This window comes from Zootoca vivipara, chromosome 2 (assembly GCF_965207765.1).
Source record: "Zootoca vivipara chromosome 2, rZooViv2.hap1.1, whole genome shotgun sequence".
NCBI classification, from domain to species: Eukaryota; Metazoa; Chordata; class Lepidosauria; order Squamata; family Lacertidae; genus Zootoca; species Zootoca vivipara.
In genome coordinates, this window is record NC_142584.1 from 9,363,923 (window position 1) to 9,377,731 (window position 13,809).

The following is a 13,809-nucleotide window of genomic DNA, read 5'->3' on the forward strand; positions in this document are numbered from 1 at the left end:
CATCCGTCTCTCTCTGTGTGTGTGTTTGTGCGCGTCTCTTTCTTTCTCTCCCCCGTGCGTCCGTCTCTCTCTGTGTGTGTGTGCGCGCGTCTCTTTCTCTCTCTCCCCCGTGCGTCTCTGTGTGTGTGTGTGTGTGTGTGTGTGCGCGCGTCTCTTTCTTTCTCTCCCTGTGCGTGTCTCTCTCTCAGTGTGTGTGTGTGTGTGTGTGTGTGTGTGTGTGTTTGCGCGCGTCTCCCCCCCCCCACAGAGAAAAGGTTCCGCTTCGGCTCGTCATTCAGCCGCGCGCGCACGCCAGGGGCATGGGCCCAAGCCTCGTCCCCCTCGCGCTTCCCTCACAAGCATCTCAGAGCGGGACGGGTCACGGCCTCCCTCCTCATTCCTCGGCCGGCGTGAGAGAGCCCGGGGAGCAGAAGGATCCCAGGTTTAACCCCCAGGTACCCCCAAGTTTGAAATTCTGGAGAGCTGCTGCCAGCCTGGTTGACAGCAAAACCTGGATAGCACAGTAGGCTAGAGTGTGGTGTTTATAATGTGCGCGGAAGAGAGCACCGAGTGTCCTGAGCCAGTGGGACCCAGTTGTACCAGCACTTAAAAAAAAAGACACCCCCTGAAAATAAGCCACCGTGTGTTTTTTTGAGGAAAAAAAGTTATAAGACGGTGTCTTAAAAAAGGGGAAACACGGTATTCATGTAGGCACTGGCAAAAAAAAAATGGAAAATATATGTATTCATGATTAGGAAGACAGAAACGAGATTGTAACTATCCCCAATGAAGACTGGAAAGTGTGAGTGCTTTTAGGACTTCTTCTTCTTCTTCTTCTTCTTCTTCTTCTTCTTCTTCTTCTTCTTCTTCTTCTTCTTCTTCTTCTAGGTGACAACGACTGAGCACAAGAAAGTCATGGGTGTCCTGGATATTTATGGCTTTGAGATTTTTCAGGTGAGTAGTGGCTATTCCTGGTCCTTGCTTCTAAAGGCAGAGATTTGGTCAGGATCTTGGCAAGTGGGTTTGATTCTGGGGCAGGCTGGTGCCTTCAGATATGAGAAGGTGCATGTTCATGTGTTATGTGTGCAACCTCTCTACCTTTCCATGTCTTGTTTATGTGTATTAAACGGAGGAGCACAAACATGAACTGGATTTACAGTATGTTGCAAGGAGACGTCAGGGCTGAGAGTCAGGCTTAGGGGATATGGTCAGGGTTTTATAGGTGGGAGTCGATCTAGGATGCACCCATCCTTTACCCGGGGCTCTTTTGCTTTCAAAGTTTCTATTTCCCCCCCGCATCTCCTCTCTGTAGGACAACAGCTTTGAGCAGTTCATTATCAATTACTGCAACGAGAAGCTGCAGCAAATCTTCATCCTGCTGACCCTGAAGGAGGAGCAAGAGGAGTACATTCGGGAGGTAGACAATTTTGCCAGAGCCAAGCCTGGTTCATAGGCAGGGATATTAATATAATAGTTTGTACAAAGAAACAAACAGTGCAGGTACAAATAGCTTTAAATGTACAGGTGCCAATAGCCTCTAGGATTCACCATAAGATCAGGGAAGCAATTGTATTTTATAGTAAAATATAAATATGGCACACAGTAGTATGTAAAGGGGGGTGCATAATATTGGTTGGGGGGGGGCTAGTTGAGATAGTCCTGTTCATGTGTTAGAACAGAATGGGTTTCCTGTCCAAAACTAACCTTTGTTATGTGAAAGCCCTTTTCCTGTCTGCAAGAGGAGGTGTCAGTGGCTACTAGTCATCATTCATGACGACCATATTCTACTTCCAGGAGCAGAGGCTGCATGCCTCTGAATACCATTTACTAGGGAACAACCAAAGGGGAGAGAGTTTTTGTGCTAATGTCCTACCTGTGGGCTTCTCAAGCATCTGGTTGGGCAGAGTGAGAGCCAGGATGCCTAACTGGACAGGGTGAGCTGAGAACCTGTGTTCTGGACCCCGCCCGGATGCTGTTAGACTACTACAACTCATATCAGGAGCAGTGAGGTGGTGCCACATCCCTGCCGCTTGATGGGATTGGGCAGTGAGTTTGGAGCTGCAGTGGTGGAGTCAATCTGGCACTCCTGCCAGGGTGGTCGTGGAGCTTTGCAACCACCCAGCGAGTGTGGAGCGTGGCAGGGTGGTTAAGAGTGGTGGATTCGTAATCTGGTGAACCAGGTTCGCTTCCCCGCTTCTCCACATGCAGCTGCTGGGTGACCTTGGGCTAGCCACACTTCTCTGAAGTCTCTCAGCCTCACTCACCTCACAGAGTGTTTGTTGTGGGGGAGGAAGGGAAAGGAGATTGTTAGCTGCTTTGAGACTCCTTAAGGCGAGTGAAAGGCAGGATATCAAGTCCAAACTACTTCTTCTTCTTCTTCTTCTTCTTCTTCTTCTTCTTCTTCTTCTTCTTCTTCTTCTTCTTCCTCTTCCTCTTCCTCTTCCTCTTCCTCTTCCTCTTCCTCTTCCTCTTCCTCTTCTTCTCCACCCTGCCACGCTCCTGTAGCACTTTGGTAAGCAGTAGTGATGAAAGCCACATTGTGGGCCTCCCTTTCCCTGCTAATAACATGCTTTCTCCCCACCCCCAGGGCATCGCTTGGACTCCTGTGGACTTTTTCGATAACAGCATAATCTGCAACTTGATAGAGGATGTAAGTTGTTTTGGGAGCAATGGTGAATAAAGTGGGGAGAGAAAGAAGATTTGTAATCCCATAAATCCAAGACCTCATCCCTTGCAGAGCCTTTCTTTGCTTCCAGTGCTTATGTTGTGTCCCTAAGGGCTCATCCACACTTCCGCTTGTCCTGCTGCCACCACTGAATCAGAACAAACATCAATAAGTTTTTCTGCGGATTGATGTTTGTTCCGATTCAGAGGTAAACAGCAGGTTTCCCCAGGGAAAGTGGCAGAACAAATGAAAAACTAGGCACAAGACAGGTAGAACAAGGTGGACAAGGAGGCTGAATAACCCCATGGCCTCAGCTGCATGTGATGCAAACCCTTTGCTGAATCTTAGCAGGTGTGGGTGTGCTCAGGCCCTGGAGGGGAGACTGCCCAGGATAGATGTAATCAGAGACGTTCCCATGGGGGGGGGGGTGAGCAGTGCTGAGGAGGTTGAGGAGTGGCTTCCCAGCTTGTGGCAGGTTTCAGTAGTCTAAACCAGTGTTTCCCAACCTTGTGCCTCCAGATGTTTTTGGACTACAATTCCAATCATTCCTGACCACTGGTCTTGCTAGCTAGGGATGATGGGAGTTGTAGTCCAAAAACAGCTGGAGGCACAAGGTTGGGAAACACTGGTCTAAAGCATTGTCTCAAGTGGGAAAAGTGCTTCTGAGTATGCGCAGAGTGCCTTCTCACTTTGCCCAGCACACACAATAAAAACTTAACAGAGTGGTTGGCAATGTTTCCATGCAGGGTGAAGTCCTCACACCTCTTGGTTTTCAATAGCTGTCTTTTGCTGGGTTACTGTGACCAAAACAACCACCGCCCAGTCTTTTGCTCAGCAAATTCCACCCTTCCTTTCCCACCACCGCCTCCCTTCACCCAGTGCCTCCTTTTTCTTTCACTACTCCGGTGCACTCTAGCATTTTCGGTGTAGATAATCTGGCTTCTCTGCACTCATTTCTGTCCAGTGCTTTATGAGTGCCAGCAAGGGTCAAGACTCAGCCCTGCATGAATCTATCTTCAGCCATGTGTGTGTGTGTGTGTGTAAGTGGAGTGGTGGAGAAGGAGGCCAAATAACACAGCCTTGCCTTTCACAAAAAGAAAACTGCTTTAGGTTCCTGCCCTTCTCTTCAGTGGGCTGAGCGCTTCACAAACAGATGGCTTTTTTTTTTTAAGAAAAGAAAAGAAAAACAAGCCCCAGAGGAGACAGGCTAACACAGCAGAAAGAAGGGCTGTGGAGGAGGAATTGGAAAGGCCAGCAACCATGATCTGTTGGTTTTTTTTAAAAAAAAAACTGCATCTGCAAGGAGAAGGCAAAGAGAAGAGCAGGCATTTGAAAGAGTTGAAGACATCCCATGCCTGCTTGCTCAGAAGTAAGCTCCACTGAGTTCAGTGGGCCTTACTCCCTGTGAAGTGTTATCATAACCGCTTATGATAAACAGAGGGCAAAGGAAGAGACAGATTTGCATAAAACGTGGATTTGCTTATTAATGTGTATAGATGCCAATCTGGAAAATACTAACTAAAATTAAAGTGGAAATGCAGTTACACTTCTCACCACAGTGGAGAAGAATACCATGATCTAGACTGGATCTAGACACATCGAAGAAACATTTCGGTTAAACGCGTAGCAAACTTTGTATGAGAAATTGCGTTGGCTGACTGAGGTTGGCGGGGTAGTGCCCCATTTGCCCTAGTGGACCAGCCTCCGCCGCAGTGTTCTAAGTGTTCCTTCTTTCCGCAGGGCAAAGGTGGGATCCTGGCCATGCTGGATGAGGAGTGCCTTCGCCCGGGCGAGGTGAACGAAGCCACATTCCTGAACAAACTCAACCAAGTCTACAAGGGACACCAACGCTACGAGAGCAGGGTCACGCAGAATAACAAGCATATCATGGACAACAGCTTGCATGCGAACTGCTTCCGTATTCACCACTATGCTGGCAAGGTAATTGGTGCTAGGAGTCTTTCTCAAAAATGTGAAATGAAGGAGGGGTCTGTTTGGGGAGTGCGGGGGTTAGAGCAGGAGTAGCTCCCCTGCTGTGCTGGCATGTAGCCCTTGGAAAGGTGGAGAACCTTCAGCTGGAAAAGGTTAGCTACCACCCCTTGGTTAAAATATGGTTTCCTAAAGCTGAAGTGCCTGAATCCCTTGGAATGGTTTGGGAAATGTGATGGGGAGCATGTGAGGTGAAGGAAGCTACTGCTGCATGACAGCACGCAGAGAAGTATTTCTGAACTGTGGAGCTCCCTCCATGTGAAATCCCTCGCGAAGACCCACCAGGTCTTATAGAATCATAGAAACATAGAATTGCAGAGTTGGACTGCAATGCAGGAATCTTTTGCCCAATGTGGGGCTCGAACCCACAACCTTGGGATTAAGACAAGATATAATTAGGGAGAAGGCTTTCAGCCTAACCTTCTCTTGAACACGCTAGCATAGCTGCCAAGTCTCCCGTATTCCCCGGGAAACCCCCGTTTTTCCAGCTGTTCCCAGCTGAAAAAATGGATTTTTTTTGTTTCCCCCCGGTTTATTCTGGCGCAGTGGCCATTTTGGAACTGGGCGGAGCATGCTCAGAAGCGACTTTTGATGCTGCTATGCCCAGTTCCAAAATGGCTGCAGCGCGACTTCTGGTGTGGCGGCCATTTTGGAACAGGGCAGAGCAGCATCAAAAGTAGCTTCTGAGCATGCTCCGCCCAGTTCCAAAATGGCGGCAGTGCTACTTCCTGTCTGCTACTTCCGGTCCAGTCCCATATTTCTCAGGCCGGAACTTGGCAGCTATGCATGCTAGTTTATTACGTGGATAAATATGTCATTTTTATTTTTATTCTATTTTGTAGTCTGAGGTGGTGCAGACCAGGCTTACTACCTTAGTCCCAGGTGGGCAAAATATACTGCAAGGTGTAGTGGTGGATTTCCCTTGAGTAAAAGGAGAATTGGACAGTCCTAGGAGAAACTTGACTTTCTAAGAAGGACTTTAGCACAGACAGAAAGGTTGGGAGGCCCTTGGGAACCACAACGGCGTGGGAGTTGGGTTGTGGGCCAAAGCACTTTGTTTCCTCTGAATGTGTCTGTTCTCTCATCTTCAACTTGAAGTCTTCCCTTCTATGTGCCTCTATCAATGGGTGATGCACTGTGTTCACTAAGAATGTATCTGAGAACTACTTAGGCACTGAGTCTTCTCCACCTCAGGTGACCTACAATGTGGTTGGATTCATAGAGAAGAACAATGACCTGCTCTTTAGAGACCTGTCACAAGCCATGTGGAAGGCCAAACACGTGCTCCTGCGCAGCCTCTTCCCTGAAGGGGACCCCCAAAAAGCCTCACTCAAGCGTCCACCCACTGCTGGTTCACAGTTCAAAGCCTCTGTGGCCACCCTCATGAAGAATCTCTATTCTAAGAACCCTAATTACATCAGGTAATTTGTGTGTGTGTGTGTGTGTGTGTGTGAGAGAGAGAGAGAGAGAGAGAGAGAGAGAGAGAGAGAGAGAGAGAGAGAGAGAGAGAGAGAGAGAAACTGGATATACATCTATTTATTTTGGAAAGTTGATTGTTCTATGTGCATTCGGACATTTCTTAAGATCTCATAACAAAATTTTGTGTGATGGTTCCTAGTATCAAGGAGCAGGCTTTCATCTTTGTTTAGATACAATTCAGCACCATTTTTTCTAAAGATGATGAACTGAACCTTTAAAGGTTGCACTGATTTTTTTTACGTCTCAGAATTCCCAAGCATTGCTAGGTATGAGGCTATTAGTAGACTTACCGGTATCTTTGGATCCAGCCAGTTTCCTGACAGAGATGAGAGAGTAATCTCACTCAATAAGGATGTCCTCTTTGCTGCAGGTGCATCAAGCCCAATGACACCAAAAAGGCTGCTGTGTTCACAGATGATCTGGTTCGGACACAGGTGCGCTACCTTGGCCTGTTGGAGAACGTGCGTGTTCGGCGGGCTGGTTATGCCTATCGGCAGCTCTATGACCCATGTTTGGAGCGCTACAAGATGCTCTCCAAGGAAACTTGGCCAAAGTGGAAAGGCAGCGCCAGGTAGGGCACAGAAACTGTGATGTGCTGGAGTGGTTGCCATCCATATAGTGGACTCATCTGAGGGTTTAAAAATGCTGATATGGGGCTAGAGAGAGAAACTTGGAGGGCTGCATTTGGCTCCTGGGGGCGAGATCCCCAGCCGCTGGGCTAGGCTTTGCTTGGAAAGGAAACATGTAGCACATTTGTGTGGTGATGGGGACAGATGCAGGTGGTTTTGGAGGGTCATCTCACATCATGGACTGACTGGCTGCAGTGGAGTGGTGGGAGGCAGCAGCTGGGGAACTCCCAAGGCAAGAAAGCGCAAAGGCAGGGGATTGGTGGTGGGACAACGATGAATGGTTAGAGGGAGAAGACTGGGAGGAGGAGGTGTTAGAAGCAGGGTTTAGTGGGCAGGGGGAGGTTGGGGGAGAGTGTCCAGGATCAGAGGCTGGAGAGGAGGGGGGCCAAGAGGCAGGTATGGGGTAGGCTGCTGAAGAATCCAGAGTCTCCCCCTCCTGCTGCAACCAGCTCCCCTCACCACCCCGGTCTCTTGGAACATGCAGAGAAATGAAAAGAGCAGAGCAGAGGTTGATTGTGCATGGACAGTCTACGATTGCTTGGCAAAAACCCTGCTGAGGAGGGGACTTAGGAAGCAGTGGAAGGTGAGGATCTTTGGTCCTTGCAACTGTCTTTTTGGAGTTGGGATTACTGTCCTGCACTGTTTTAGTTTCTTTGAATAAAGAAAAAAAATTCCTTCCAGTAGCACCTTAGAGACCAACTAAGTTTGTTATTGGTATGAGCTTTCGTGTGCATGCATACTTCTTCAGATACACATGTGTGTAAATTTCGTGTGAATCTGAAGAAGTGTGCATGCACACAAAAGCTCATACCAATAACAAACTTAGTTGGTCTCTAAGGTGCTACTGGAAGGAATTTTTTTAATTTTGTTTCGACTACAGCAGACCAACACGGCTACCTACCTGTAACTTTGAGTAAAGAGTTAACTTCATTCACACTCTGTTTTCATTGCTGACCTACACACTTGACTCTGGCTCCTGACACCCCACTTTGCAGCTTCCCACTGTGTGTACATACACAGGCTCTCCTAGGCATAAGCATTTTGGATGTTACAGGCTTGTACCAGCTGGGTGACCTGGTCTGTGGTGGAGACCTGCAGTGCTGCTTGGCATTAGGCACATGGACAATAACACACACACACACCCCACACACAGAGTGGCCTTCCCAACCAATTAAGAGTGAGCCCAGGTGGTGGCTAGGCAATCTCTGATCTCTTATGCTCCCCTTTCTGGTGCAGGGATGGTGTTCAAGCCCTTTTGAGCAGTCTGCCCATTGACTCCAAAGAACTGGCATATGGACACACCAAGATCTTCATCCGCACGCCACGCACGGTGAGCGACTGATGTGAGGACCAAGAGGGGAGGTCAATGGTTACCAGCTCTTCTAGAGTTAGTGGGAGGAATGAATGTTGCTCCTAGGGTTGCACCAAATATTTTTCACTTAAGGTTGCAAAAAGAGATTTCAGTGGAGTGCAAGCTTCTTTCCCCAAACCCTAAGACTGTACAGATATTCACCCTTTCTCTCTATCTGTGCGTGTTAGTTGCCTTTTATTCCCCAGGCTCCTGCTTCTGTAGTGCCATTCCCCTCTCTTACTGATGCTTCTTCCTTCCGCCCCGTGATTACAAACTGAAAGATATGACAAAATATATGTCATCACACTGCATAGCCAACCATATTCGTCTATAGATGCTTCCAGACTTTCAATATTTTGTGGAAAGGGATTCAAGTGCATACCGGAAATTTAGGTGCGCTCAAAGTTATCCATCACCCTAGCACAACAAATCCACTTGGGGGGGGGGACAACAAAAGTGGACTTTTTGCAGTTGGGAAACTGACATGGAAAACACAATGAAAAGTGTGGGATAAACAAACGATTAATGGGAAAACGTATAAAAACAAATCAGGATGAATGCTCAATAAATCAACACATTTTTGTAACCAGTTTTCCCTAATATAATCCTTTTGTCTATGTTATTTTCATGAATATATTTATTATCACGCACTTTCGTGAACCACACCACAAAATTTGGATCAGTGTGAATTTCAAAGGATGGCTGTGTTTTGGCCCTCATATTGTTTCAGAAAGTGCAAATTTGATTTGCTTTTCATTGTGAACCGAGTTTAATTTCTACCCCAACTCTTTCTGGAAGTGATCTTCCTCTCATTCACAGATTGTGGCACACGTGTCTACTGGGAAAGTAGGATAGGCTGCAGAAGATCAATTGAATGTGTGGCCTGGCCACTGTAGCCTTCACTGTAGTTGCATTTACAAAACCCATTTAAAAACACAAACCTATTTGCCATGCGTGCAAAATGCCCTTGGTTGATGTGGGCACCTGAGGATAGGAAATATACAAGGAGCAGAAGAAGTAATCTTAACCTCTTAGGCCCTGAGGATTTGTCTGGTAGGAGCATGAAGGAACATCAAAGCTTAGATCAAAGTTAATGCAGATCAGGCTGTAATTTCTTGCATGGTCTGAACCCTATATTGGTGCTTTTCAACCTTTCCCCTCGCAGCTTTTTTATTTGGAGGAGAGACGCCAGCAGCGGATACAGGAGCTGGTTGCACTGATCCAAGCAACCTTCCGGGCCTGGAAATGCCGCAAGAACTTTCTACAGATGCGCAAGAGCCAAATCGTTATCTCTGCCTGGTACCGGGGCCATGCGGTAAGATGCAGAGAGTGATACGCGTACGATTTTACAGACTTGGGTGCTTTTTAACTTGCAGACCCCACTGTCCTCTGTGTTTTGCAAGATCGACAGTAATGGGGCAGTATTAAATCATTATCTTGCTTGCATCCATGAGAATTGGGGAAGGCTGTTAGATAGAGTGATACTTGGCTCCAGTTTAACAAGGGCATTTGCAATGCAGTTTGAAGAAATATTTGCATTCCATATTTGTTCTAGTTATTGAAAGCAAGAGGTGAAAATCACACCAAGACAAGTTCCAACCTGCCTTGATATGGCAGCAGAGTGTACGAGGGGGGGGGGCAGGGGCAGCCCTCACAAGGCTGCCTTCTTACTTACAACCAGTCAAGCGGGTGGATCTGGCTGCCAGTTTCCTCCTCCTTTGAGACTGTTGCCTTAGCAGAGGTCAGAAGATGGTGTGTGTGTGTGTGTGTATGAAACTAGAATTAGTTGGCCCTGCCTCAGGGCCGTCTTGAGCAGATCGCGCGCCCTGGTGCTGAGGGGCAGAGATCGCTCCGCCGCCTGCCCCGCCCTCGCAGGGTGCAATTGGTTTCTGCGCGGCTTTGCCGCGCGGCGCCCTCCTTTCCGGGCCGGCACCCAGCTTACCAGCCCCCGCGCCATGGTGCACTGCGCCACCAGGGGGCTATGAAGAGCCGTGCCTGTCATTTGCTCTGCCTGTCATTTGCTCTGGTGCCATCTACTGTTGGCCTCCTGGACTTCTACCCTACCAGTCTCAAGGGGCAGGAATCACCACTGATGACACCCTGTTTGTTCATGACCTGTCTGTCTACTAAAGTGATCATTTTATTTTGCAGCAAAAGAAGAAATACGGGAAGATGAAAATGTCAGCTCTTCTCATCCAGGCTTATGTCAGAGGATGGAAGGTGAGGCAGGTGACATCCAGAAGATGGTTGCGGCCAGGCCTTTAAAGGTTCTAGGGATCAGTTAGTTATATAGTCAAAGTAATTAAATAATATGCAAGATTTTTTTTAAAAAATTAATGTTCTGACATGATATATTCAATCATCATTTTATGCAACAAAATCTCACATATTCTTCAGTAGCCTGGAATTTTTTTGTCAGTTGCAGACAACTTAGGAGCTGCTAACAGGGGCTCAGATGCTAAGTACAGTAAGCCAGATGAGGCTGAAATGATAAGTTTGTACACTGTTGCCCAGATTTTGTTATATTGCCATTTCAAATCATTGAGCATGCATGCACATACTGCACATGTGTGCATGCCAAACTGGAAATCTTTCAGGGCAGAACTATATATGATGTCCAATGTTGTCTGAGATGTTATTAGTAATGACCAAGAAAATTGTAGGTCTTAGCGAGGCAGCTCTATCTTCCATTACTAGTGCTGGATTGAGCTTAATGGGGATTTTACTAAATGTGGTGTTGGGGGACTTTGACTTTTCCTGCACCAATGATGCTGTACGTAGTGGCATAACCTCAATGCTGGTGGAGTATTGGTGATGTACAGGAGCCGAAACTTGACTGTGTGCGGCAGGGTGTAGGGAGGAACAGGGCTTAGTTGGCATCCTGAGCTGTCTCGGACTTTAGCTCAACCTGTGACAATACAGTAGCATTACACTAGCAAAACAAGTTAAAACACTCCAACTGAGCTCAATGGAGACTGAGAAAATACTGCTCCTCTCATTCTGCCTACACTGCTGTGAAACAGCATAAGATTCCAATAAAGCTAAACTGATTTTAATTAACTGCCCATGCAATGGGCCCATAGAACTTCACTGCCCACTTCTGTGAGAAAGGATCTTGGGGAAATCCCCTACCCCCCACCCTGGGACCTACTCTCTGCCTGTTTGTTCCTGTATGCATGCTTCTTTGGGTGAATTCGGATGATTATGCACACTTCCAGGCTGTTATTATTTTGGGGTAGGATTCAATTACATAGTGGCAAACTGAGGTTACACAATTATAATTGATTGGGAGCTTTCACATAACAAACCTACTTCCCCAAAAGATCATATTTTTTTTACGGTAAGGAACGTGACTGCAAAATGTGGGATCAATACTTGTTCTAACTCCATCGCAAACAAATTAGAATGAATGCTCAATTAAAGAGGCAGCGTCACCTAATGTCTCTGCAAACAGGATGATTGCTCAATAAACAGGTTCTCTGGTGCCCCCTCCAGACTGCTGTTTTATTGTGGGTGTCTTCTGCAATATAAGGGACCCAGGTGGTGCTGTGGGTTAAACTACAGAGTCTAGGGCTTGCTGATCAGAAGGTCGGCAGTTCGAATCCCTGCAACGGGGTGAGCTCCCGTTGTTCGGTCCCAGCTCCTGCCAATCTAGCAGTTTGAAAGCACATCAAAGTGCAAGTAGATAAATACCTTCTGGCGGGAAGGTAAATGGCAGGAAGGTAAATGGCGTTTCCATGCACTGCTCTGGTTCTCCAGAAGCACTTTGTCATGCTGGCCACATGACCCGGAAGCTGTCTGCGGACAAACGCCGGCTCCCTTGGCCTATAGAGCGAGATGAGCGCCGCAACCCCAGAGTCGGACACGACTGGACCTGATGGTCAGGGGCCCCTTTATCTTTACCTTTACCTCTGCAACATATTATTGACACAGTAACAGTGAAATAGTGGTGTATTTATTCTGCTTTAGTTTGCTCTGTGATGTCCCCGGAATGCTACCATTCTATTGCTGTCCAAAGGGGCTACAGTAAAACAAAACCAGGACAGAATGAAACGCAACATTTGTGGTCAAAAAAGTTAATGGGATTTCAGCAGGAAGTTACGGGATATGCACAAACCTCAACCTCGGCCCTCCAGATGTTTTTGGCCTACAACTCCCATGGCCCCTAGCTAGCAGGACCAGTGGTCAGGGATAATGGGATTTGTAGTCTCAAAACATCTGGAGGGCCGAGGTTGAGGAAGCCTGAAGTAGTGTGACTAGCTCAAAACTTTTGCAGACAGTATTGAAGATGGTGTGTGATTGCCCTGAGAGCATCATGAGCACAAATCATCATGAATGTACAATAAAAAGATGTCTGGAGTGCCCTATTGCAATAGGTATCACATTTCAAGACATTGCGTGTAGAATTTTCCCTCCTGTTGAAAGATGCAGCTTGCTGTATGAGATTTTTTGTAAAAAAAACTCTTATCTGTGCAAAGTGGAATGCCATAGTTGCAGTCCATATGTTATAAGCTTGAGCTGTCAACTAATTAATGTTTTTCTTAATAAAATAAAATAAAAAGTTAATTGATCATCATTTTAACTGGTTACTAGATTAGATTTATATATGGATGCATGTTACAAAACATATTCCACCTAGGTATCTTTATGACATATTGGATGTATACAGTAACACAATTTAATAAACAAACACTACTCCTTATTGTTGGAAAGAAAGACCACATTTTATCATTTGACTTTAAATTCCCTGTTAAAAAGTAATAAGCAAGAACCTAAGTACCCCAAAAACCAATAAAGGTGTGTGCCGTTTTCAGCCTCAGAGATGGAAAAAACTGCTCTTCCTGATTGAAAGTGACCACTGCTTGCTGATTAATCAACTTAAAGCTTTAGTTGATTGATCTGCTGCTTTAAAGTTTGTCACTATAAGGAAAAAACCCACCTTATTTGGGTTCTCCCTGCCTCTTTCCCCATCAACCTCCACTGCCATGGGGTTCTTTTGTATCCATAACCTTCTTCCACATTCTTGTAAAAACATAAATAAACACACTACTAACCATTGTTGGAAGGAAGAACTTTATTTACTTTTTGCTGAATTCCCTATCACTCACCAGAAACAAAATAGCATATCAGCCTCATAGATGAAAAATTGTCATTATTGGTTGAAAATGCTCCCTACTGAATGATTAATCAACTTAAAGCTTTTGTTGATTGATCTACTGTGTCAGCTAGGATAAAAACACACTGTATTTGATTTTCCCTGCCTCTCTATCCCCCCTCCCCCTTTTTTCTGGGCTCCTTTGGGGTTCTTATCTATCCGCTCCCTTCCTCCACAGTCTCGTAAACTCCTCCGGCAGCTGAAGCAACAAAAGAGCTGCAATCATGCTGCCACCATCATTACTGCTTACTGGAGAGGTTATCAGGTAACAAATATGCCACTGGTGAACACGTCAATTACCCTTCACCACTTTTCTCATCCATTTGCAGTCCATAGCTAGGATATCTACCCACATGGTATGACATTTCCCAGGGTGTAATTCTAAAAGAATTATTTCGTGGGCCCTTCGTTTTTCTGTCCTTAGTTTTTTCTGAATAGGCCTTCCTACCTGGGTTGCCAGCCATTAAGTTACACAAAGTTGATTAATTGTTCGGTTTGTTTAATTCTACAAAAACCAGCATATAAGGGGAGGAAATGAGCATTCTATACAGATAAAACATTT

The 13,809-nt window shown here is 46.3% G+C and overlaps 1 protein-coding gene across 5 annotated transcripts in view; it reads left to right on the plus strand.

Moving 5' to 3' along the window:
• LOC118076802 (unconventional myosin-Ia) overlaps positions 1-13,809 on the plus strand; it is a 56,428-nt gene that overhangs the window by 26,864 nt on the left and 15,755 nt on the right. For 2 of the 5 annotated variants that reach the window (XM_060272083.2, XM_060272082.2), the window contains exons 13-22: positions 868-933; positions 1,292-1,396; positions 2,567-2,629; positions 4,385-4,585; positions 5,828-6,054; positions 6,483-6,683; positions 7,978-8,071; positions 9,258-9,407; positions 10,244-10,312; positions 13,426-13,512. In XM_060272083.2, coding sequence (XP_060128066.2) covers positions 868-933; positions 1,292-1,396; positions 2,567-2,629; positions 4,385-4,585; positions 5,828-6,054; positions 6,483-6,683; positions 7,978-8,071; positions 9,258-9,407; positions 10,244-10,312; positions 13,426-13,512 — 1,263 coding nt within the window. The remainder of the gene's footprint in view (positions 1-867; positions 934-1,291; positions 1,397-2,566; positions 2,630-4,384; positions 4,586-5,827; positions 6,055-6,482; positions 6,684-7,977; positions 8,072-9,257; positions 9,408-10,243; positions 10,313-13,425; positions 13,513-13,809) is intronic. The other 3 variants (XM_060272084.2, XM_088661281.1, XM_088661282.1) reach the window with 2 other exon arrangements.